Consider the following 26321-nt stretch of genomic DNA (forward strand, 5'->3'; position numbering starts at 1 on the left):
CACTTGCTCTCATTCATCGTCAGGGAATGAAATACGAACGTCTGCAGATGCTGTGATTGTAGTAAAAACACAGAAATGTTGGAGGGACTCAGCATGTCTCGCAGCATCCCTAGCAGGTAAAGATATGTAAACCAACCTGTTGGGCCTGAACCTTTCCTCAAGGTACCTGCTGAGTTCCTCCAGCATTTCTGTGTTTTTTTTTAATCATATCATCATCAGGGAAACTGCTTTACAGATTTTTCTATCAATGGCTTTAGTTCTCCTTTAACTTTTATCAAAGGTATTAGAAATGCTCCACAACATAGATATCTACAAAGTGGATATCTTTGACAATGTGTGATGCCAAGCTTAAACTAAACAATGATGGGCACCTTTTTATAAATTGATAGATGTGGAGAGTGGTGGGTGACAGGTGTTGAAGAAGTTTCCAGATTAAGATCAGCACTCAGTTGGAAATGGTTGATTAGATTAACATGTTTAGGAATTGCCTTAAACCAACCCAGAAAATTTATCTTCCCATGAAAATTAGAATACAATATCAATATGTTGTGTTTATATATCTACTACTACTGTGCCCCATCAAGATGAACTTTGATATTTTATTTGCATAGTGTATTAATGGTCATTAAACAATGTCTATTAACTGCAAATTGACATTGTGAACATGCTTTAAAATTTACAAATGACTTCTACCACCACAAAAGTTTGTTTTCATCAACATATAGTAGATAGCTGGTCAGGTCTTGTTTTAGAATGCCCTCCTTTGGAACATTTGGATAGGTCCCAAAGACACTGTTACGTGGCAGTGTGAGGAAGATACCAAGGTGTAGAGCTCGTTGAAAGAACCAAAGACTTGTTGATCCAAACCAAGGCTTTTATTAGCAAAAGACAGGAGCTCTTCACAGGTGGCCGACTAGTCCGGAATGATCCGACCTGGCTAGGGACACAACCCTTTAAGGCCCAGACAGTAGGCGTGGCTAAGCTCTCAGCCAATCGCTGTAAGCACAGTCATTACACTCTAGATACTGTAACTATATACATTGGTGATAGGTCTGTACTATCACACAAGGGTACTATGGGCAGATTAGGAGAGTGGGAAACTGCATGGCAGATGCAGTAAAATGTAGACAAATGTGAGGTTCTCCAATTTGGTGGCAATAACAGGCTTACAGATTATTATCTTTTTATGGAGACAAAGTGCAAAAAGGGGAGGTCCAATGAGACCTGGGTTTAGAGTTCATCAGTCACCAACTTTTGGGACACAGGTACAATAGACAATAAAGTATGCAAATGGTGTTACGGCCTTTACTGCAAGAAGATTTAAATATAGAAGCAGAGCTGTCTTACTGCAGTTGCACAAGGCCACACCTTGAATATTGTATCCTGTTTTAGTCTCCTAATCTGAGGAAGGATATTTTTGCCATTGAGAAATTGCAGTAAAGGTTCACCAGACTGATTTCTCAAATGATAGGATTGAAATGTAAAGAAAAACAGGATAGTCTAAGGTTATATTTATTAGAATTTAGAAGCATGAGTTGGGATCTCATCAGAACGTTCCTGATGTCGGAGTCACAGTCTAAGGATAAGGGGGAAGCCATTTAAGACTGAGAAGAGGTGAAACTTGTTCACTCGGAGAGTTGTGAACTTGTGGAGCTCCCCACCACAGAAAGTTCATTTGGCCAGGATTTGGAATTGGCTGCCCCACAGAAGGCAGAGGGTGGTAGTAGCTGGAGCATATTTCTGGCTGGAATTTGGTAGCTCGTGGTGTTCTGCAGACATTTGTTCTGGGACCTCTGCTCTTTCTGATCTTGATCAGTGGCTTGGATGAGAAAGTGGAGGGGTTAAGTAGAGGGCACGAAGGTTGGAAGTTTGGTAGATAGTGTAGAGAATTGTTGTAGGCTAAAACAGGATAAAGACAGGATGTAGAGTTGAGCAGAGAAATGGCAAATGGAGTTCAATCTGGGGAAGTGTGAAATAATATACCTTGGAAGATCGAACCTTAAGGCGGACTACATAGTTAATGGAGATTTCTTAGCACTATGGAAGAACAGCGGGATCTTGGGGTCTGTCATTTATCCCTCAAAGTTGCCGAGCATTTGATAGGATGGTTAAGACTGTCAATCAGAATGATTGACAGTCTGTGATTTTAAAGCTACCAAAAATATATTTTTGAAAGTGGCATGTAAAAATACATACCAAAAACATCCATTTAGAAAATTGCACATTTTTGTTAAAATTCTTCAATAAGCCATATGGTGTGTTGGCCTTCACTAGTTGGAGGATTGAGTTCAAGGGCCATGAGGTAATATTGCAGCTTAATAATACTCTGGTTAGAGTATTGTGTTCAATTTTAGTCATCTCATGAGTGGAAGAATGTGGAAGCTTTAGAAAGGATACAGAGAATTACCAGGATGTTGCCTTGATTGGAGACTATGTCTTATGAGGAGAGAAATGATAAAGGATGAGAGGAGATAGCAGAGATGTGCCAGGGATTGAGGGACATCAATAGGGTGGACAGCCAGCGCTATTTTCCCAGGCAGAAATGGTCAATACCAGAGCACATATGTTTTAGGTGAGTGAAGAAAGTTTAAGGGAGACATAAGAGGGAGTTTTTTTACACAGGGAATGGAGGGTACCTGCAATGTATTTCCAAGGGTGGTGGTGGAGGCTGGTACAATTGGGACATTCAAAATATTTTTCGATAGGCACATGGATGTAAGAAAAATGGTGGGGTTTAGGCCTGTGAGGGAGGGAAGGGTTAAGATGTTGAGGAGTAGGTTTATTTTGGTTGGCGCATCATCGTGGGTGCACTGTATGTGCATCCCACACTATGTTGTGTGTGATATATTTATATGAGAGTTGGATGTTGCTCTTAAAAAGATCAAGGGCAGGAATAGGTTGCGTGATTAACCATGATCGTATTGAATGGTAGTGTGAGCTCAAAGGGCTGAATGGCCTATTTCTGCATTTCTATTCTATGGTGACACTGTCTGCCTTAGCAGAATTTCACCAGATTAAAGAACATGGATCTAATTAACCGCTAAATTTGTTGTGAAAGTAATACATTGTAGGCTCTGTGGATAAACAGTACTAAGAAAAAATGCACTTTGGTGAATGTAAAATTTGCCTCATTTTATTGGACATGAATTGTCCAGCATACCAACTGCACTTTACTGTTCCCCATTATCCAGCATTTTCAGTATCTACCTACAAATGCAATTCTTCGACTTCTACTAATGTGAAGAATGTCTAAACGTGGATATTACTGACGAGACTGAGCTTTATTGTCCTTTCCTACTTCTCTGCTTCAAAGCCCATTCTAAAGAGTGCACAAGAAGTAGGATAGGGCAGAAGTCCTGTCTGGCCCTGACGAGGTGGGTGAGCTGATTCCTTGCTAACTTGCATGTACTGTGAAGTGTGCATTGGAATGAAGAAAGTACAAAATAATATTTGCCCATTGCATTCATGAAATCATATCTTGTTTGCCTTTAACATTCTGATTGACAGTCTGTGATTTTAAAGCTACCAAAAATATATTTTTGAAAGTGGCATGTAAAAATACATACCAAAAACATCCATTTAGAAAATTGCACATTTTTGTTAAAATTCTTCAATAAGCCATTGACGAGTTTATCTGGGAAAAGAAATCCGTTCTGCCCAATGTAATGTTTGAAGTTTTCTTTTCCTTCCAGCCTCAATAAACAAAATGAAATGCTTCTTGTATCATATGATGTTTTTGTTTTCTATATTCTGTTTGCTCATATGCCCATATCCCCATGCTTGAGTGCTTCAGTGAACATTTATTGCCTCGGGTAGTTTGCTTCTGGGGAATGAAAGAAGCAATGGTTGCCATGACTTTTTTACTGTAGAGAAAGCTCTTTGCTTGGAAGAGCTGTATGGCCAAACAAAGAGAGGAGTGACAGCAACAGGAGGTGATGAGAGAGACTGCAGGATCTGGCCAGTCTGCCAACACCTGGAGCAGGTGCAGCCTGCCCCCAGCAATAGCTCACTGTCACCAGGCCAGCCAGGTTGCAGCACTAAGGAGTGGTCTCATTCTCCTGGCTCCCTGACTCCCTCCAAACATCAGCCTCTCCAAAACTAAACTTTATTCACAATAAAACTATCTCCAAAGAAAACTCGTGTATTTTTACATCTTTAATGTCATATTTATATATTCCATACTGATTTTTTGATGCGTGTGCCAACTGAGGGAAGGGGGCTTGCTCCAGCTAAGTGGGGATTCATGCCAAGTCACCTGTACACCTGCACACATTTCATGAGCATATAATGCTATGATGGCCCTTTGAACACCAATTCAATTTGCTGTCTCATTCCTGTGAACATATTCTGAGTGTTCAACAACTTTTAGGTGAGTTAATGTAGTTCTGAATGTGGGTGCAGCAGAGCAGGATCTAGGGCTTGGGACACTAAGCTGAAGTTCAACTTAAACTTGGTTGCATATACCAAGATAATAGAGTTAAATAGGAAAGTCAGCAGACACTGCAATTGTAGTGTAATACACAAAATTGCTTAAGAAACTCAGCAGGTCACACAACATCCATAGGAAACAAAGGTATATAACCTCTATTTTGAGCCTGAGCCCCTCGTCAAGCAGACTGAATAAAACAATGGGGGCAGGAGGGAAGAATGGGTGACGGAGGAGCACAAGGCAAAAGGTCAAAGGTGGATATGGGTGACAGAGCACAAAGAAAAAGATGAGAAATGGTCAGGGATAGGGTAGTTTTCTGAATGAAGGGGGAAGGAGCTGGAGGAAGGGAGAGACAGGGGAGGGGCCTAGCAGAAACCCGATATGTTGATGTTAATGCCATCTGGTTGGAGAGTGCCCAGGCAGAATACCTGCCGAGAGAGTTCACTGCCATCACCCTGGTCTCAGTGTACGTTCCGCCGCAGGCCAACGACAGGATAGCACTGGAGGGACAGAGCACTGTGATTAGCGGCCATGAGACAGCACATCCTGATGCTTTCAGGCCAACCTGAAGTCTCTGACAAACTACCACCAACATGTCACATTGCAAGGCCAGGGGAGCCAACACACCCAACCACTGCTGCACCACCATGAAGAACGCCAACCGAGCCATACTACGACTGCACTTTGGCAAGCCTGATGACCTGGCTGTACTTCTGCTCCCGACGTACAAGCAGAGACTGAAGACCACAGCACCAGTGGTGAAGACGCGAAAGAATGGTCGAGGGAGGCGGAGGAGCGTCTGCAGGACTGCTTTGAATCTGTGGACTGGACCACATTCAAGGACTCATCCTTGAACTTGAATGAATATGCGACGTGTCACCAACTTCATCAAAACTTGCATGGAAAAGTATGTGCCCACCCGCACTTACTGGGAATTACCCAATCAGATGCCATGGGTGAATCAGAGGATTCGCAATCTGCTGAGTGTGAGATCGTTGACGTTTAAAGCCAGGATCCAGATCTCTACAAGAAGTGCAGATATGACCTGCGGAAGGCTCTCTGAAACAAAGTGGCAATTCTGGAGGAAGCTAGAGACAAACACATGGCAGCTATGACAGAGAGTGCAGGCCATTACAGCCTTCAAAGCAAGGACAAACACCATATATGGCTGTGATGCTTCATTACCTGATGAGCTGAACACCTTCTATGCCCTCTTTGAGAAGGAGAACCCAGCAGTGCCTACGAGAATCCCTGCAAAGGCTGAGGACACTGATATCTGTCTCTGAGGCTGATGTCAGACCTTGATTCAAGAGGGTGAACCCTCGCAAGGTGACGGGCTCTGACGGCGTACCTGGCAGGTATTGAAAATCTGAGCCAACCAACGAGCCAGAGTGTTCATGGACATTTTCAATCTCTCATTGCTGCAGTCGGAGGTTCCCACCTGCTTCAAAAGAGCATCAATCATCCCAGTGCCCATTAAGAGCAGAGTGAGCTCTCCAGAGGGTTGTTAACTTAGCCTGTGACATCATGGTTACCAGTCTTCATTCCATCGAGGATATCTACAAGAGGCAATGTCTTAAGAAAGTAGCCTCTATACTCAAGAACCCTCTTCATTCTGCTACCATCGGAAAAAAGGTACAGAAGCCTAAAGACGAGCATTCAGCGACTCAAGGACAGCTGTCGTCAGATTTCCGAATGATCATTGAACTAAAGACACTGCCTCACTTTGACTTTTTGTGCACTATTTTTATTTATTTCATAAGTTGCTTTATATAAATGTTTGCACTTTAATGCTGCCGCAAAACAACAAATTTTGTGATTTTTTTCTGTTCTTTCTCCAATTTTTGGGTTTGGCAGAGCATGAGACCATGGTAAGACATGTACGTATGGGAATAAGGCATGGAATTGAAATAGATAGCCACTGGGAGTTCCCAGCAGACAAAATTATACTCAACAAAATGACCTCCCAATCTACGTTCAGTCTCTTCAATGTAAAGAAGGCCACAATGGAAACCCCAGATGTAGATGAGCCTTGCAGATTTACAAGTGAAGTACTGCTTCACTTGGAAGGACTGATAGCACCCTGAATGGTAATGAGGGAGGAGGTGTGGGTACTTCTAGCATTTCCTGCAGTCACAGAGATAAATACTGAGGGGTGGATTTTTGGCAAGGGATGAATCGACAAGGGAGTCACGGAGAGAGCAGTACCTGTGGAAAGTGAGGAGAAGAGGAGATGTGTCTGGTGGTATGATTGCATTGTAAATGTTGAAAATTGCGGAAGATATGTTGGATGCAGAGGTTGGTGGGGTAGTAGGTGAGGAAAAGGGGAATCCTGTCCTTGTTGCATCTCAGGCCAGGGGGGGGTGGTATGGCAGATGTATGGGAAATAGATTTGATGGCACTAAAGGTGAGGACGGAAGAAGGGGCACATCAGGAGTCCTGGAATGGAGGATCTCACCCTGGGAGTAGATGTGATGGAGACAGAGGAATTGAGAGAAAAGAATTTTTGAGCAGATCAATTAGGCAACTCATAGACAACCTGGACGGCACAGTTGGTGTAGCGGTTAGAGAACGCCGTTACAGCGCCAGCAATCAGGACATGGTTCAAATCCTGCGCTGTCTGTAAGGAGTTGGAACGTTCTCCCTGTGTCTGCGTGGGTTTTCTCTGGGGCTCCGGTTTCCTCCCACTGTTTGAAACGTGCTAGGGGTTGTAGATTAATTGGTCAGTACGGGCTTGTGGGCTGAAATAGCATGTTACCGTACTGTACGTCTATATTTAAAATTTATATATAGTGCAAAAGTGCAGTTACAGAGAGTGATCAGTTGGTACAAAGCCAAGACTGCACAATGTTACTATTTTAAAGTTCATTCAGCAGTTTGATACTCAGGACATTAGGCACTTTTAAGCTGCCAACCCAGTGATTTAAGGGGGTTCCCTTCCCCGCGATGACACAGTAAGTGATGCGTCATGCACTCAGAGGAACTATCAGTAAGTCTCCCCCACTAGCCATCAGATGTCCCCACGATCCCTCTTCTCTCCTCCCCGCAGCAGCAACCTCTCCTCTCCCCCTGCGGCAGTGACCCCTCTTCCACTGATCGTGGCACCACCCAACAACTCCCCCCCCCCCCACCGCGACACCGACCTCTCCCCCCATGGCAGCAACCTCACTCCCCCTGATTGTGGGCCACCCTCGTGGCAGTCACATCTTCCCCCGCCCCCTCCACCCCGGGCACTAGCAGTGAACCCTCTACCCCCCCCCACCGATCGCGGCAGGCACTTCACCCAGGGGTTTCCCTGTGATGCCAGCATCCAAGCGCTGGTGTTACTGAAGTAACTGGTTCGGCCATTTTGCTGTTCAAGCCGCCAGTGGACGCGACCAGGGTAAGTTTAACTGGGTTCCTTGACTACCTCATAGGTAGGTCAAGGACCCGTTTGGATTCCACTACGCTGACTTGGTCGGACCCTTTCAAGCTGCCACATGACTGCCACATAACTGGGCAAATGTCCGGTTAGCCCCATTTTACACGACAGTTTGAAAGGGCCTATTTACATTACTGAGGATTAGATCTCGGATATCGGGTTCACCAATAAATTGGACCTGATACTGTGGAGCGCTGAGGTGAACAGTCTCTCTTTTGCTTCTCTTTCTTTGATTGTTTGGGCACTGGTCAATGCTAGTGGCACCTCTTTGTGTGCCTTTATGGCAAGCAAAAGTTGACAAATTTTGTGTATTATTACATTTTGTGTTTTAGCACAGGACAATAAATAAATCTTGATCTTAAATTCCGGTGCTAAATGATGACAGAGTATGTCTTCTTTCACCCAGAAATTGCCGGCTGCCTGATCTTCTGCCATTCTATTTGTTCCACTGGGAGCTCTGCTGGGAGCTGGGCTTTCTGCACTCAGTGCAGCTAGTGCAGCCTAGAGGGCTGTCTGAGAACTGGCACTTACTGTACTCACCCAGCCATTGTGCCAGCTGGTGCGCCCTACACCCTCCCATACCCACCAACTGTTAAAACCGTCCGTGAGAACTGGCCCAGTGACATGCACAAACACTAATTAAAAATACTGTAAAAACATTGAGACATTTCAATGTAAATTCAAACACTGAAATGATCCTCAAATATATTTTCAGTCAGCATGACTTTTCTCTTCGTTGATTTCTCCTTTCTGTTTGAATGGCTGCTCCTCTGGTTGCACCAGGTTTAGCTGGAGACTTAGAAGAAGAGGTGGTCGCTTTAACTCCATGAGGAGTCCAGAGGGGCAATCACTGCTGGCTGGAGGTGGAATCTTATGAATGAGAAATACCACCTCCTTGTGCAGAATAATGTGCAAAACTCTGCGACCCTATTTCAAAGGTCAGGAAGGTCAACCTTCATTCTCAGTCAACATTCTTCTTTCTTTGGCTTGGCTTCGCGGACGAAGATTTATGGAGGGGTTAAAAGTCCACGTCAGCTGCAGGCTCGTTTGTGGCTGACAAGTCCGATGCGGGACAGGCAGACACGGTTGCAGCGGCTGCAGGGGAAAATTGGTTGGTTGGGGTTGGGTGTTGGGTTTTTCCTCCTTTGCCTTTTGTCAGTGAGGTGGGCTCTGCGGTCTTCTTCAAAGGAGGTTGCTGCCGGCCAAACTGTGAGGCGCCAAGATGCACGGTTTGAGGCGATATCAGCCCACTGGCGGTGGTCAATGTGGCAGGCACCAAGAGATTTCTTTAGGCAGTCCTTGTACCTCTTCTTTGGTGCACCTCTGTCACGGTGGCCAGTGGAGAGCTCGCCATATAACACGATCTTGGGAAGGCGATGGTCCTCCATTCTGGAGACGTGACCCACCCAGCGCAGCTGGATCTTCAGCAGCGTGGACTCGATGCTGTCGACCTCTGCCATCTCGAGTACTTCGACGTTAGGGATGAAAGCGCTCCAATGGATGTTGAGGATGGAGCGGAGACAATGCTGGTGGAAGCGTTCTAGGAGCCGTAGGTGATGCCGGTAGAGGACCCATGATTCGGAGCCGAACAGGAGTGTGGGTATGACAACGGCTCTGTATACGCTTATCTTTGTGAGGTTTTTCAGTTGGTTGTTTTTCCAGACTCTTTTGTGTAGTCTTCCAAAGGCGCTATTTGCCTTGGCGAGTCTGTTGTCTATCTCATTGTCGATCCTTGCATCTGATGAAATGGTGCAGCCGAGATAGGTAAACTGGTTGACCGTTTTGATTTTTGTGTGCCCGATGGAGATGTGGGGGGGCTGGTAGTCATGGTGGGGAGCTGGCTGATGGAGGACCTCAGTTTTCTTCAGGCTGACTTCCAGGCCAAACATTTTGGCAGTTTCCGCAAAGCAGGACGACAAGCGCTGAAGAGCTGGCTCTGAATGGGCAACTAAAGCGGCATCGTCTGCAAAGAGTAGTTCACGGACAAGTTTCTCTTGTGTCTTGGTGTGAGCTTGCAGGCGCCTCAGATTGAAGAGACTGCCATCCGTGCGGTACCGGATGTAAACAGCGTCTTCATTGTTGGGGTCTTTCATGGCTTGGTTCAGCATCATGCTGAAGAAGATTGAAAAGAGGGTTGGTGCGAGAACACAGCCTTGCTTCATGCCATTGTTAATGGAGAAGGGTTCAGAGAGCTCATTGCTGTATCTGACCCGACCTTGTTGGTTTTCGTGCAGTTGGATAATCATGTTGAGGAACTTTGGGGGACATCCGATGCGCTCTAGTATTTGCCAAAGCCCTTTCCTGCTCACGGTGTCGAAGGCTTTGGTGACGTCAACAAAGGTGATGTAGAGTCCTTTGTTTTGTTCTCTACACTTTTCTTGGAGCTGTCTGAGGGCAAAGACCATGTCAGTAGTTCCTCTGTTTGCGCGAAAGCCGCACTTTGATTCTGGGAGAATATTCTTGGCGACACTAGGTATTATTCTATTTAGTAGAATCCTAGCGAAGATTTTGCCTGCAATGGAGAGCAGCGTGATTCCCCTGTAGTTTGAGCAGTCTGATTTCTCGCCTTTGTTTTTGTACAGGGTGATGATGGTGGCATCACGAAGATCCTGAGGCAGTTTTCCTTGGTCCCAACAAAGCTTGAAAAATTCATGCAGTTTGGCATGCAGAGTTTTGCCGCCAGCCTTCCAGACCTCTCGGGGGATTCCATCCATACCTGCTGCTTTGCCACTTTTCAGTTGTTCGATTGCCTTATATGTCTCATCCAGGGTGAGGTCCTCATCCAGCTCAGCCTTAGGGGCTGTTGAGGGAGCTGGAGCAGGGCGGAATCTTGGACTGAGCGGTTGGCACTGAAAAGAGATTGGAAGTGTTCTGACCATCGGTTGAGGATGGAGATCTTGTCGCTGAGGAGGACTTTGCCGTCTGAGCTGCGCAGCGGGCTTTGGACTTGGGGTGAGGGGCCGTACACAGCCTTTAGACCCTCGTAGAAACCCCTGAAGTCGCTAATGTCCGCGCTTAGCTGGGTTCGTTTTGCGAGGCTAGTCCACCACTCATTTTGGATCTCCCGGAGTTTGCGCTGAAGATGGCTGCATGCGCGACGGAAGGCTTGTTTCTTCTCTGGACAGGACGGCTTTGTAAGGTGAGCCTGGTGGGCAGCTCGCTTCTTTGCCAGCAGCTCCTGGATTTCCTGGCTGTTTTCGTCAAACCAGTCCTTGTTTTTCCTGGAGGAGAAGCCCAGTACCTCTTCAGTGGATTGCAGTATGGTAGTCTTCAACTGATCCCAGAGGGTTTCAGGGGACGGGTCCGTGAGGCGGGTTGCATCGTCGAGCTTTGCTTTGAGGTTTGCCTGGAAGTTTCCTCTCGCTTCGTCTGACTGCAGGTTTCCAACATTGAACCTCTTTCTGGGGGCTTTACTGTTCCTGGGCTTTGGCTTGAAGTGAAGGTTGAGCTTGCAGTGAACCAGCCGGTGGTCAGTGTGGCATTCCGCGCTAGGCATGACCCTGGTGTGGAGCACATCTCGTTTGTCACTTTCTCGCACCAGGATGTAGTCCAGGAGGTGCCAGTGTTTGGATCGGGGATGCATCCAGGTGGTCTTAAGGCTGTCCCTCTGCTGAAAAAGGGTGTTTGTAATGACAAGCCGCTGTTCTGCACAGAGCTCCAACAGGAGGCGCCCATTGTCGTTGCACTTGCCGACGCCATGATTGCCCAGGATTCCTGGCCAGGTTTCTGAGTCTTTGCCGACACGAGCATTGAAGTCGCCCAGGATGACAACCTTGTCGGCTGTAGGGGTGCGTTGGATGAGGTTGCGCAGGTCGGTGTAGAACTTGTCCTTTTCTGCTGGTTCCGCCTGGTGGGTTGGAGCATAGACACTGATGAGGGTGATGCGACGCTTGTTTTGAAGGGGGAGTCGCATGGACATGATTCGGTCCGAGAGGCTTGTCGGAAGGTTTTCGAGTTTGGAGGCAATGAAGCTCTTGACCATGAAGCCTACACCAGATAGGCGTCGTTCATCCGAAGGCTTGCCAGACCAGTAGAGTGTGTAGCCCGCGCCACGTTCTTGGAGGCTGCCTACATCTGCCAGGCGGACTTCACTAAGAGCGGCTATTTCGATGTCAAGTCTGAGGAGTTCTTGTGCAAAGAGGGCAGACCGACGTACAGGTCGGTGGCTGTCAGCCTTGTCTAGCATGGTTCTGATGTTCCAGCATGCTAGCTTGAGTTTGTGAGCATCTTTTGAGGGGGAGGACGTGGAGGGGGAGGACGTTGAGGGGGAGGACGTGGACCTGTCCTCGGGCCTGCGCAAAGGAGCTTTTAGGTGGAGTGCAGTGTGCGCAGTACTGGCCCCACCCTTTACACCCATGGTTCGTGTGCCGTGGCCAAGCAAGCTGGGACGTGGCAGCGAGGTCCTTGGGTCGTAGGTTTTATATCGGAGTGGCCTTCTCCTATGCAGGTTTCTTACCCGGGCTGGAGGGGTCTGCCTCCCCTCTTAGGTCGGTCCATACTGCCCGGACCGGGGCCGAGGCCGCCGCAGCTCACCCTGTGCTTGGACTGGGGCCGCCGCCTCCCACTCTCTGCCCGGATCGGGGCCTCCGCCTGCCTTACTCGACCGAGGCCGGGGCCGCCGTCTCCCCCTTGCTCCTGCCCGGATCGGGGCCGCCGCCGTCTACCCTTCGCCCGGACCGGGGCCGGGGCCGCTGCTGCTCTCTCTGTGCCCAGACTGGGGCCGCCGCCTCCCACTCTCTGCCCGGAATGGGGCCTCCGCCTGCCTCACTCGACCGAGGCCGGGGCCGCCGTCTGCCCCTTGCTCCTGCCCGGATCGGGGCCGCTGCTGCCTACCCTTCGCCCGGACCGGGGCCGGGGCCGCTGCTGCTCTCTCTGTGCCCAGACTGGGGCCGCCGCCTCCCACTCTCTGCCCGGATCGGGGCCTCCGCCTGCCTCACTCGACCGAGGCCGGGGCCGCCGTCTCCCCCTTGCTCCTGCCCGGATCGGGGCCGCTGCCAATTATATATTGATTTAGAAAATCAATTGTAGGAAATTGAATTTCCTGAATACATTTGACACACTCCAAGCCATCCAGCCCTTTTAAAGTATGGGAGTCTCAGTCAACACGTGGAAATAAAATCTCATATCACAACCTTATGTTTCCTTAAGTTTGCTATCACTCTAAAGATTTGCTCCTCCAATTCTCATTGACTATAGGGTGGTCTATTATACAACCTCATGAGTGCGGTCATACCTTTCTCGTTCCTCTGCTCCACCCATTTAGCCTCAGCAGACAAGTACTCTGGTCTGTCCTGCCTAAGCACAGCTGAGGTGTTTTCTCAGTCAACATTATCAAAATGGATAACTGATGATGTATCTCATGGCTTTGTTAATTTTTTATTAATTTTTTTTTAATTTTCACACTGTGAACCATATCAATTCAAATAACTACAAACATTTTCCTCTTAAATATACACAGTGGCATTTTCTCCCCTTTTTTTCCCCCTACCTTCCCCCCCTCCTTCCCACCCTCCTCCAAACCCATTAAATGTTCAACATATACAATACAATAAAACCATTAAACAATGTCATCACACAATGAAAATAAACAAGAAAATTGTTTCATCTACTTTTACACATTGGATCAGGTCGTTTTGTCTTCTTATCATTTTAGGGGGTGGAGGTCCGCGGTTTGCCCTCTCTGTTGTGTTCCATGTATGGTTCCTAAATTTGTTAAAATAATGTGACTTTATTTTTTAAATTATATGTTATTTTTTCCAATGGAAAATATTTATTCATTTCCATGTAGCGTTGCTGTATTCTCATGCTCTCTTCCATTTTCCAAGTCGACATTGTACATTTTTTTGCTACTGCTAAGGCTATCATAATAAATCTTTTTTGCGCTTCATCCAATTTGAGGCCTAATTCCTTACTTCTTATATTACTTAGAAGAAAGATCTCTGGATTTTTTGGTATGTTAATACCTGATTTAGATCTTCCCAAAACTTTTTCACTTTCTCATATGCCCAAATTGCATGTACTGTTGTTCCCTTTTCCTTCTTACAGCAGTGAAAACATCTATCTGATAATGTTGGATCCCATTTTTTTAACTTTTGGGGTGTAACATATAACCTGTGTAACCAATTATACTATATCATGCGTAACCTTGTGTTTATTATATTCTTCATAGTTACAGAGCATAACTTTTCCCATGTTTCATTTTTTATCTTTATGCTTAAATCTTTTTCCCACTTTTGTTTGGGTTTATAGCTTATTTCATAATTTTCCTTCTCTTGCAGCTTGATGTACATGTTCGTTATAATTCTTTTTATTATCACTGTTTCTGTAATCACATATTCAAAGCTGCTTCCTTCTGGTAATCTCAGTCTGTTTCCCAATTTATCCTTTAAGTCGGCTTTCAGTTGATGGTATGCAAACATTGCACCATGAGTTATTCCATATTAGTACTTCAACTGTTCAAATGTTAATAAATTATTTCCCAAAAAACAATTTTTTATTCTTTTGATTTCTTTCCTCTCTCTCCCATTCTCTAAAGAAAAGGTTATCTATTGTAAAAAAGATTAGTGGATTTTGCATCAGTGGTAATTTTGGTATTTGGTAATTCGTTTTTTTTTCCTTTCTAAGTGGATCTTCTTCCATATATTGAGTAAATGATGCAGTACTGATGAGCTTTTATATTGCACCAGCTTTTCATCCCACTCATAAACTATATGTTCCGGTACCTTCTCCCCTATTTTATCTAGTTCTATCTTAGTCCAGTCTGGTTTTTCCCTTGCCTGCTAAAAATCTGCTAAATACCTTAATTGTGCTGCTCTATAATAATTTTTAGTTTGGTAACTGCAAACCACCTTGGTTGTACCTCTCTGTTAATTTATCTAACGCTATCCTCAGTTTCCCCCCTTTCCACAAGAATTTAGTTCATTAAAGAATTTCTCTGTTAAGGGAATTGGTAATGATTGAAATAAGTATTCTATCCTTGGGAAGACATTAATTTTAATGCAATTTACCCTCCCTATCAACGTTAGTGGTTAAATTTGACAGATATTTTTGCCTACTTAACATCTCTGTTGGTTGTTAAGCATTCTGTTGACATTAACTATATCGTGTACATTTAAATTCTTTATTACTTGGCAATTTACATTGTTTCCCATTGCTTTCAGGGCACGTTCACTGAAATTCCTGCTAGTACTGTTCGGCGAGTCATTGCACAGAGACTGACGGAATCCAAGTCCACTGTCCCTCATTCATATGCTAGTATTGACTGTAATATTGAACAAGTCTTGAAGACAAAGAAACAACTAGCCATAGGTTGGTCTTACTATTAATCTGGCAATGGCTTCAGTTGGTTTTCGTGCATCCTTCCACAGTTATTTGTCTTCTAATCCTTGGGAACCATCAGGCAGCTGCGGCAACCATCAGGTAAAACGCATTAGATTAAAAAATATGGGAGTCATAGAGATAGACAGCATTGAAACAGACCCTTCAACCCTATTGTCTCCGCTGACCAAAATATTCCCCTGTATGTGTTTGGTTTGTATCGCTCTAATCCAACCTATCCATGTATCCGTGTGAAAAGAGGATGTGATATTTGAGCATTTTTTAAAAATGGTCATCAAATGAGTGTTCACACAGGGTGATCTATGCTTTCCATACTCAAAGACATTTATATCAAGGAGGCCTGCACCACTTGTGTTATTGTAACAATGCTGTCTACATTGTTGTCTTATTTATTGTTTATTCATCATTATTGTACTACTGCTGAGGGACAAGATCAGATTGAAACAATGAGCCTTCTGGGACAGGCCTACTTGTGGATCTTGGGGAGGAGGTGATTGGGAAATTATGAAGCTGGGGCTCTGGAGGGTGCATTGTCAGAGGTCATTGTGTTACTGGGAGTCAATGACCTGGTGCTCAGCAGTGGGCCCACAGTTCAGGGGCAGATACAGAAAGGTGTCAGCTGGCGTTGACCTCTGCCTCGCAAAGGTGATGTTTAGCAAGAAATAGCACAATCCTGGTCAGCAGATTTGGTGACACTATTGAGACCTGAAATGTTTCTCATTCCACAGAAACTGCCCAAACTGATGAGCATTTCCAACATACTCAGTGATTATCTCAGATTTCCAGCATCTCCAGATTTTAGGTTTTCAATTGCATTAAGATTTTATGTCCTTAAGATGGTTTATCTGATGTGCCTCAAGCTCCTGTGGTAAATAACTGTCACCTGAAGCAAACTGTACAGGATTATGTGTCTTACAAACTGCAACCAAGATGAGTTGCTTTAGTTTCTTACCCACATGTGGTCAATGAGATGGGGAGATAAGATTATTTCACCAGTTTTATCTTTCAGGAAGTACAATTTGTTATAAGGTGAAATATTTGAAAGGGATGAGTAACGGTTGCCACAACTGCTTGATACAATGCCAGAGGAACTCAGCAGGTCAAACAGTGTCCTTTATATTGCAAAGGTAAAAGATACACAGCTAACATTTCAGGTTTGAACCTTTCATCAAGGTACTTTATCAGGGGCTCTTACCCAAAATGTTGGTTTTCTATCTTTATCTTTGCTATATAAAGGACACTGTTTGACCGGCTGAGTTTCTCCAGCTTTATATTTTTACTTGAATCACGGTGTCTGCAGACTTTTGTGTTTTACTACAACCGTTCAATACAGTTGTTTTTTTAATTAACCAAGTCTTCAGTGAACTCATTATACGAAACAATACGAAAATTTTAGATCATTTTGGCATCATGTTCAGTGCAGACTGTGGCTGAAGGGCCTATTCCGATGCTACACAGTTCTATTTTTATTCTACTGCAACACAATTGCTTCTATGTAAGTCAAGATAAGAATAATTCTTTGGTAATATAGAAGCAATTTAAATCAAAAGAAAAGATGCCTTTGTTTGGCAAAATTTTAAATTTAGACATATAACACTGGAGCAGGCACTTCCAGCCCACAAGCCTGTGCCGCCCCACTATTTTCATTTAACCTACAACTCGCAAACATTTTTAAAGGTGGGAGGAACCCAGGGAAACCTACGCAGACATGGGGAGAACGTCTAAATTCCTTGCAGACACCGCCAGATTTGAATCCCACTCGCTGGGGTTGCACTAACTGCTATGATAATCATGCCCCCGATTATAAATGAAGCCTTCTGTCTGAATCTAGCCAATCTCAATTCTTGTAGATGTGTGTATTAAATGAGAAATACACCTGACATCTTCAAATTGAGTGCTATTGTCTCAGAAGTTTGATTCCAATATCTTTATGCTAAACAGAGACATTAAAAGAAGTGTTTGCGTTTATTTTCATGGGTGACATTGAATTCTAATTGCTGTCTGCTGCACCCTTCTTTTCCCAGATCTCCTGCTCATCACTGCTAACTGATCTACCATCTATACTAACTTGTCTATCCTTCAAATCCACCTGCTGCATGCTGACTCCTCTTTCTACCTCTGTTCCTATCTCCTCCTGGACTTCTCTTCCCAACTTCCCCAATCATTTCCCATTCTGCAATACATACCATGCTGAAGAAACTAAGCAGGTCAGTAGCATCCATAAGAAGTAAAGGGTCACAAAGTTTTAGCCCTGGACCCGTTGTCAGGTATAAGCAAATAGAGGTCTGATTAAAAAGGTGGGGGGGAAGGGAGGAGGTGGAGAGGAGAGGAGGGGTAAAGGAGAGGAGCACAGGCTAACAGGTCATGGAAATGGGAGCGAGGGTGAAGAAAGCTAAGGTAATGGGGGAGATGATAGCTTTGATAGGAGAGGAAGTGGGTTGGGGAGTTGGAGGGATAGAGAAAGATAGAGAGGCGGGGGGGGGGTTTAACAGAAATTGGATGCTCTTCCAGTCTTCCCTTCCCACCTCTTTCCCCGAACCCCTCCCCCTCCCCCGCTCACTCAGTCCTCCCAGACCAATTTGATTTGCTCTGCAACCATGTGAGAAAGAGGCCCCTGATCACAAAGGCATCTCTAATAGCACATGACACCTTGGCCAATTGGGAATTTGCGCACTGATGTCTTAATCTGCCTTTGCCAGCAATACTTGTTGCCTTTCCACACAAGTGAAAATACTCTCCTTGGTTTTACTATCATAAATCTAAACACTTCTTTTAGCTCACCTCTCAGTCTTGAATTTGTACACCAAACATATTTTGACTAAGGCTGTATTTGTTTATAAAAACAAAATATCGTTGATGCTGGGAATATGAAATAAAAACAGATAAAGCATTGAGCAGATTGGGCAACTTATAAGGAAAGAAGAACTGAGTTAATGTTTCTGATTGGCAACCTACTACCTTTAGCTGGGAAAAAGTTAGGATACAAAGAAGGCAGTTGCGAGGAGACAATAAAAGGAAGGTCCATTATGGGATGGATGACAGGAGTGATTAAGTGCAAGATGAAGGACTATAATAAAGGTTTCGTGAATAAACAGAGATACATGAACGTGATTAACAAGCAGGTTTGCAGCTGCTGGGGGTCCAGTTCAATACACACAAGTCCTCATGTCTTCTGGATGTGTCCGGACCAGAAACGTTAACTGACCATTTCTATCCATGGATGCTGTCTGACCTGCTGAGCTCCTCCAACAGTTCTTTCTCTGCTTAGGATCCCAACATCCATGCCTTTTGTTCACCACGTCTTCTGACTTGTGTGTACCTGTTGAGAGGGAAGTTTACTCAATGCTTGGCCACTGGTGCCTGCCAGTATTGCAACATAACCAACAAATAGGAGATGCCCTGTGTCTTTAGGTCTTTAATGCCTGAAGAAATGAACTTATGTTAAACAAAGACAAATCTCCATGAGCATGAAACTTAATAGCCAAGACACTTAAAATATGGACTTGCCCACCTTCTTTTATTTTTTTGAAATTTATTTATAGTATCTCCATACATTCATTTCAAATTGACTTAGTATATTACATAATAGATATTAAATAATTTTCAAATTTTCACCCCCCCCACCTCCCCTAACCCCTTAGGAAACCACCTTGTGGTGGTTAATTCCCAAAAACCCAAATGGGTGTGGTATAAACCACAAGTGGCATATGACTTTCGGGAGCAGAAGTACCACCCCCTCTCCCCCACCCCTCCCCCCAGGCAGACAAAATACACGTATAAACCGAAAAATCATCATTTCTTGTATCCATAAAACCCCGGTCCATCAATTTAACCAATCTTATTCATAAACTCTTTTTTTTGAAACCCTTTCCACCCTCCCAACACTGAGTTAAACATTGTTTACAATCAATAAAAGCTTTTTTTTTTAATTTTTTTTCAAGTTTTCCTGAATTTCATCCACTGAATTAAAACACCTCTGAACATCCCAGTTCAACACCGAATCTTCCATTCTTCTCAGTCTCAAGTTGAATTTGTAGCTTACTTTCAAAAAAAGTTTTTTCAAATCTTTTAAAATTTTCTTGAACATAATTCCTTCGGTCTTGATCTTCTAAAGCATCAATGTTATTCATAAGTTCTTTCTTCTATGTTTCCCAATTTAATATCAAATTTTCCACTTTGTCAATCTTCTCAATGTTAAGTTGAAATTATTGTTTATTTTCAAGAAAAACTTATTCAAAATTTTTAACTCTTCTTGGACATTGCTCCTTCGACTTTAATTTTATAAATCATCAATCTTGTTCATAGTTTCTTTCTACTGAGTTTCCAAATTTAATAAAGTTTCCGTTTTTTCCAATTTTCTCAATATTAAACTGATCTTGTTGTTTAGTTTAAAAAAAAACCTTTTCAAAACTATTAAAATCTGTTTGCAATGTATGCATACTCACAGATAATAAATTCACTCTTCCAATATTCCATCCAAAAAAAATCACTGATAAACCTTATTGCAGGTCAAGGAGTTCCATATATATGTTTATCTTCAGAAAATATTTAAAATATTTCAAATCAACATTCGTCGCCATCTTTCAAAAAGGAGTCCGAAATCAACTTTAATAAGTTCTGTTCTTGAGAAAATTCCAGCACCAACTCCGGCTCTGTCTGGGCAAATAGGTCAAATTTCTTCCAAAGTCAAAGAATGTAATTTTGTTCTGTATTTATAGATAATAAGTTCATCCTTCCGATATTCCATCCAAAAAAAATCACTAATAAACTTTAATGTTATCTAGATTTTTAAAACTCACGGGCAACCAATGCCAATTACTGCAATTTATCTTCATAAAACATTTCAAATCAATATTCATCACCATCTTTCAGAGGGGTGTCCAAGGCCAGTTTATCCGACAGTCCAATTAATGAGCTCCGTTCTTAAGAAGATTCCAGCCTTGACTCCTTGGTTCTGTGTGGGCAAGTAGGCCGAGTTTCTTCCAAAGTCGGAGAGTGTAGTTTCGTTCTGTACTTGAACTCTATTTTCCTTAATCTTTGTTGCCATTTTAAACTAAAAACAATTGATAAACAAAGCAAAGACTTTTAACAGAAAAGAAATATTCTTAAAACGGGTATTTATATAACTGCCTGGGGGAGACCGGGAAGGCACGTCCGCTCCCTACGCCATCTTGCCACGCCCCCCCGATTTGCCCACCTTCTTGAAGTACATGAGTTCAGGGTAAAGGCATCTTTGATAAGACATTCTCTTTTAATACACTGCTAATTGAGAATAGCAACTTGAGCCACGTTTTTTTTTCCAAACCTCAGCACCGAGTTTAAGCTGATAAAGCACTCATATCCCCAAAGCCTATCATTAGTTTACCACCCTCCACCCCGGGTCATTTTTGTTTTGTCTCCAGTAAAGAGCGGAGTCATCCAATGTAAGTCTTGTGGAAATCATGTTATCCAGGCTAACCCATGCACTTGTTTCTGGAGCTGCCTGTTCATGTTGAACAACTGTTCAGTCAAGAGCTGAACAGAGAGGTTTTTTTTCAGCACACATTTGTCAGTTCTTGACTTGTGTGGAAATGGACTTTTCCTTTGTTAGACATTTTAATGCTTCCTTTTTAATCAATTTATGATAACCTTTTTTTCTAGAGTACAGACTTAATAAGCTGCTCAGGCTCTAGGGTAAGAGTCCATTGTTTGTCCCTAGAGACTGCTATTTGAGTTCAGATTCACAGTGTGTTGATGCAGTAATTCCAATGTTCACTTAAGCTTCTGGTTGCTGATGCCATTTCAAAATGCTTCTGTTAATTGCTGCAACCTAAATCAGGAATCTGTAAACTCAGCACATCACCCTCGCTGGACTTTTTGTGACCGCTACCTCTCACACATTTGTAGGTCTTGTTTAATTTTATACTTGTACTATTAGACTGGGTGAGGCCCATATACACCATGAAATTGAGTGATCTTATACAGTTAAATTCTGTATAAGCCCCAACCCCTCTCATTATTAGATTGTGTACAAACCTTGTGTTAGCTTGTACCTCATACACTATTAAACATATGTGGCCTGAGGAAATCTCGCAGTCAGCAGCCTTGCTGAGAATTTACTTGTAATTTTCATTACTTTCTAACCAAGGTGTGTTCTTTTTATTTAATATAAACCTCAACAATAGACAATAATTAAAGAATGGACCAGATAAAGCAAAGAAAATCCCCGGATAAAGTGGTGAAGAAGGAGAATGTTCTCGCAACAGCAATAAACAATTTAAGTGCTTTCTCTGAACCTTCTCAAACATGTTGTAATTACTTTCTGTTGCCTTTAGATTTTTAATTGATTAAGTTCCCCTTCTGCGCTCATTATTGGTGGACTTAAAAACATGCTTTGCAGATTGGTATCACTTGCCTTCCTTTACTTTATATTGTCTGCATCTTCGCCTGGATTAAAAAGAAAAAGAGGCCATGAAATCTGCCATTTGACTAACGTGTACTGAGGGGGAACCTAATCAAAAGTCTCTTGAATATATAGTAAAAAGAACTGCTGCACTTTAGTATGAGTTGACGTACCGGGATAGTATGTAAAACAAAGCTCCCCAGGTACTCTGGTTTCCTCCCACCCTTCCAATGGCTGGAATCGACATCTACTGTGTTGCAAATAAATTAAAAATGTTAGTGTAGGTGACAATTAGCAATTCCATTCAATAAAGCAAATGTATTTCTCTATTTCAACTCCTATTCCTCAAAATAGCTTTTGGGTGGCTGTATTGGTTCCTGATCATTGTGTATGTCCCTCCACTCAAAGCTTCACTATTAATAAAACAGAGAATTAAACAGCTGTGGCAGAAAAAATTGCCTCCAGCAAACTTTCCCAGGCCTCCAGGCCTCTCGTCTCTGATGGCCCTTCTGCAGCAGCTATCACCTGCTGCCTAGTTCGGCTCTTTGTTGCTTTATAACCAAGGTGTGAGAATTCTCTTTGTGCTATTCAGCTGAGTTTCATCACTATGGATGGAATTGATATCTCCCTGTTATCCTTGAGATTAAAATTCTGCTCCCTCGAGGACTGCACTCATGCACCTTGATGCAGTTTCTGCATAAATGAGACCATGCTCCCATTGGCATCGGGCTATCCCTTGGGTACAACAAGGACCAGGTCTTCCACTCCAAGCATCACCGGGTTCCAGCCCTTGCTTCTGAAGAGAAAATAACATGTGGTACTACAAAGAAACAAACCTCTACAATTAGATCCACTATCTCCTATCTCGCAGGCCGCAGTCAATGAGGATTGGTGACAGCAGCTCTTTCACAATCATCCTCAACATCAGGGTCTTACAAACTGGGTACTCAGCCCTCTACACCCATTGTGGGCAAAACACCACTCCCACACCATCTATAAATTCACGGATGACAGACACCATTGTTGTTGAGTGGATCTCCAGCATTGATGAGTCGGAGTACAGAAGAGAAATGCAGGGATTACTGGCTTGATGCCAGCACAGCAACCTCTCCCTCAATGTCAGGAAGATCAAAGAACTAATTTTAGACCCAGAGGAGGGGTGGAGCTCACTCCCTCACCTGCATCAATAGTGCTAAAGAGAAAATAGTGGACACTGGTGACTTGTCCTGGTTCGCCCACTTCGATGTAACGGTGAAGAAATTGCACCAGGGCTTCCACTTCCTCAGAAGCCAGAGGAAATTTGGCATGACACCTGCATCCTTTACCATCCACAGATGCACCATTTAAATCTTCCTGTCAGGATCTGCTCCACCCAAGAATGCAAGAAACTGTAGAGGGATGTGAATGTGGCTCAGACCATCACACACATTCTCCTCCCCTCCATCAACTCAATCTATCCCACCACTGTCTTGGAAAAGCAGCCAAGATATTAAAAGATTCATCCCACCCCGGCCACACTCTCTTCATCTCCCATCAGGAAAAAGATTCACGAGTATGAGATGACACACCACCAGGTTCAAGGTCAGTCTCTCTCCCAATGTTATCAGACTCCTGAATGAACCTCAAAATAGTAAAATTCTGCCTTTGCTCGCTATCAACTGACCTCTCTCTGAAACTCTGGACTTCTTTACAGTACTGTGTCTTTCTTGTACCATGAGTGAGGTGTCTAACTAGACTGTGCTCAAAACAAAATATCATTGCATCTTGGTACATGTGAAAGTAAACAAACAGAACTTAACTTAAACTTTCCATTGACTGGGAAGGAAGGGCAGCTTAAGGATAAAGGAGAGGACATTTGCCTATGGAGGTAGGGGAGGTCCTAGATGAATACTTTGCTTCTGTGTGAGGCCAGTATAGAACATGGACCATGTTCATCTTAAGAAAGAGGAAGTGCTGGATCTTCTTAAATACATTCAAATTGATGAGCCCTTGGGACCAGATGAGATACTACTCTAGGAGGGCATTGGCAATTATCTTTGCTTCCTCCCTGGCCGTGGGGGAGACACCTGAAGATTGGAGAATGCCAAATAGTCCCCTTGTTTAAAAAAGGCAATAGAAAGTATCCTGGGAATTATGGCTTTGTGAGGGGTAGGTCATGGCTCACAAGCCTACTTGTTTTTTGAGGAAGTGACGAAAGAAATCAATGCAGATAGGGTGGTAGAAGTGGTGTACTGTATATGGATTTTCGTATGCATTTGACAAGGTTTCCAATTATTTTTTTTTTAACCTTATTTAGTATTTTTTCAATAAAAATAAACAGACTTTTACAGAATACGTAGTCTAATAATAAAACAGTAAAACAGACCCATCCCCTCCCCCCTCCCACAACAGATCCCTCAAGGAAAGTTAAAAATAAACACAAACGTTCAGTAATTTACAATATTACTAAATTCATATTCTTCATATATGGTGTCCACATCTTAACAAAATAATCATAATTATTATGTAAATTATATGTTATTTTCTCCATATAGATACACGACTTCAACTCATTATGCCATCGAACTACATTTAACTCCGCTTTATCTTTCCAAGACATAGCGATATATTTACGAGCGACCGTCAAACACTGTCTGAAACTTATCCAACCCCAAGTCCACTAACGGAGTAAAATAACCGAACAAAAGAATTTTTGGATCTTAAAGGAAATTGAATTTTGAAGAAAAATCCTAATTTTAAAACAGAAAAGGATGAACTTTTATCACAAAACCAAACAGAAGGTATAAATGTTCTAACACATAAAACACATCTGAATTACTAAATCCATATTTTTTCAATTTTTCAGGGGTTAAATATAACTGATGCAAAAAATTATAATTAACCATACTATATCTTACATTAACTAATTTAGTCAACCCCTCATAACACATATTTTCCCAATCCACCTGACTCATCTCACAACTTAAATCATGCTCCCATTTAATCCTAGATGTATCTAAATTTTTTTTAACCATTGCATCTCATAATACTGCACACATTTCTGATATAAAACCTTTATCTGAAAAAATATGAAACCATAAACTCAAATTTAGTTAACTTAGAAATTTTCATTTCTCTTCCAAAATTATCTTTCACTAATGCCCTAATTTGATAATAAACAGAGAATTCTATAATATCCCAAATTTCTCTTTAAGCTGATTAAATGATAAAAATTCACCTTCTTCAAAACAATCCTGCAATCTTTTTATTCCTTTAATCCACCAATCTTCTAAAACTCTATTATGCAATGAAAAAGGAATCGATTTATTTTAATATATTGGGGTTTGAACTGATAAACTACCTTTTGATCCTATTAATAAATTCCTTTTAGTCCAAATTTCTAATAAATGTTTCAAAATTGGTACATTATATTTCTATAGTAAGACAGTATTCCATTTAAATACAAACTGATGGGGACAAGGTTCCAATATCGCAACCAATTCCACCCTAGCCCAACTAGGAGGGTTCAAAATATCTAACATACGATTAATAAATCTTAATTGAGCTGCTTCATAATAATTTTAAAAATTAGGTGATTGCAAACCTCCCAAAGCAAACTGCCAGGTCAATTTATGCATCACTACTCTTGCTAATTCTCCTTTCCATAAAAATTCTAGGTTTCCAATTTTGAAGGTTGACCCATTCAGAAAGTCATGGGGCTCGGGATACTTGGAACATTGATTCTGTGGATTCAGAATTGGCTTCTTTGCAAAAAGCAGTTGGTAGTAGGAGATGGAGCATATTCTCTCTCGAGGTCAGTGACTAATGGAATTCTGCAGAGATCCGTTTCAGGACTCCTGCTCTTTGTGATTTTTATACATGACCTGGATGAAGAAGTGGATTGTTAAATTTTCAGATGACACAAAAGTTGAAGGTTTTGTGGATAGTGTAGAAGCTTGTCGTAGGTTACAGCAGGATATAGACAGGATGCAGAGTTGAACAGACAAGTGGCAGGAGCAGGAGCAGGATAAGTGTGAAGTTGCACATTTTAGAAGGTCAACTTTGAAGGTGGAATACATGGTTAATGGCAAGATTCTTAGCAATGTGTTGGAAGAGAGGGACCTTGGGGTCCAAATCCATTGATCTCTTGAAGTTGCCGCGCAGGTTGGTTCAGTAGTTAAGAACGCTGATGGTTTGCTGGTATTCATTTGTTGGGGGATTGAGTTCAAGAGCCATGAGGTAATGTGGCAATTCTATAAAACACTGGTTAGACCACACTTGGAATATTGTGTTCAGTTCTGGTCGCCTCATTGCAGGAAGAATGTGGAAGCTTTGAAGAGGGCACAGATGTTGCCTGGATTGGAGAATGTGTCTTATGAGGCCAGGTTAACAGAGGTCTTTGGAGCAAAGAAGGTTGAGCGATGACTAGAGATCTACAAGATTATGAGAGCCATAGATAGGGTGGACAGCCAGTACTTTTGGGGAGGAAAGTTTAGGGGAGAAGTTAGATGTAATTTTTTTTTTAAAAACAGAGTGGTGAGTGCCTGGAATGCTTTGCCAGGGGTGGTGGTGGTGGTGGAGGCTGGAACAATAGAGACATTTAAAAGTCTCTTTAACAGGCACATGGATGGAAGAAAAATAGAGAGTTATGGATGTGAGGTAGGGAATGTTTTGATTGCTGAATAGGTTTATGTAGGTCGACACAACATTGTGAGCCGAAGAGCCTGTTCTGTGCTGTTGTGTTCTATGTTCTCTGACTATCAGCGTCTTAA

General features: G+C 43.0%; 1 protein-coding gene across 6 annotated transcripts in view; it reads left to right on the forward strand.

The window, feature by feature from the left end:
• Positions 1 to 26321, forward strand: part of pdhx (pyruvate dehydrogenase complex component X) — a 236418-nt gene that overhangs the window by 151904 nt on the left and 58193 nt on the right. For 5 of the 6 annotated variants that reach the window (XM_069895573.1, XM_069895582.1, XM_069895612.1 and 2 more), the window contains exon 7: positions 15011 to 15158. The exons of the other annotated variant lie outside the window; for it this stretch is intronic. In XM_069895573.1, coding sequence (XP_069751674.1) covers positions 15011 to 15158 — 148 coding nt within the window. The remainder of the gene's footprint in view (positions 1 to 15010; positions 15159 to 26321) is intronic. 6 annotated transcript variants of the gene reach the window in all.

Source organism: Narcine bancroftii, chromosome 1, assembly GCF_036971445.1.
Source record: "Narcine bancroftii isolate sNarBan1 chromosome 1, sNarBan1.hap1, whole genome shotgun sequence".
Taxonomy (NCBI): Eukaryota; Metazoa; Chordata; class Chondrichthyes; order Torpediniformes; family Narcinidae; genus Narcine; species Narcine bancroftii.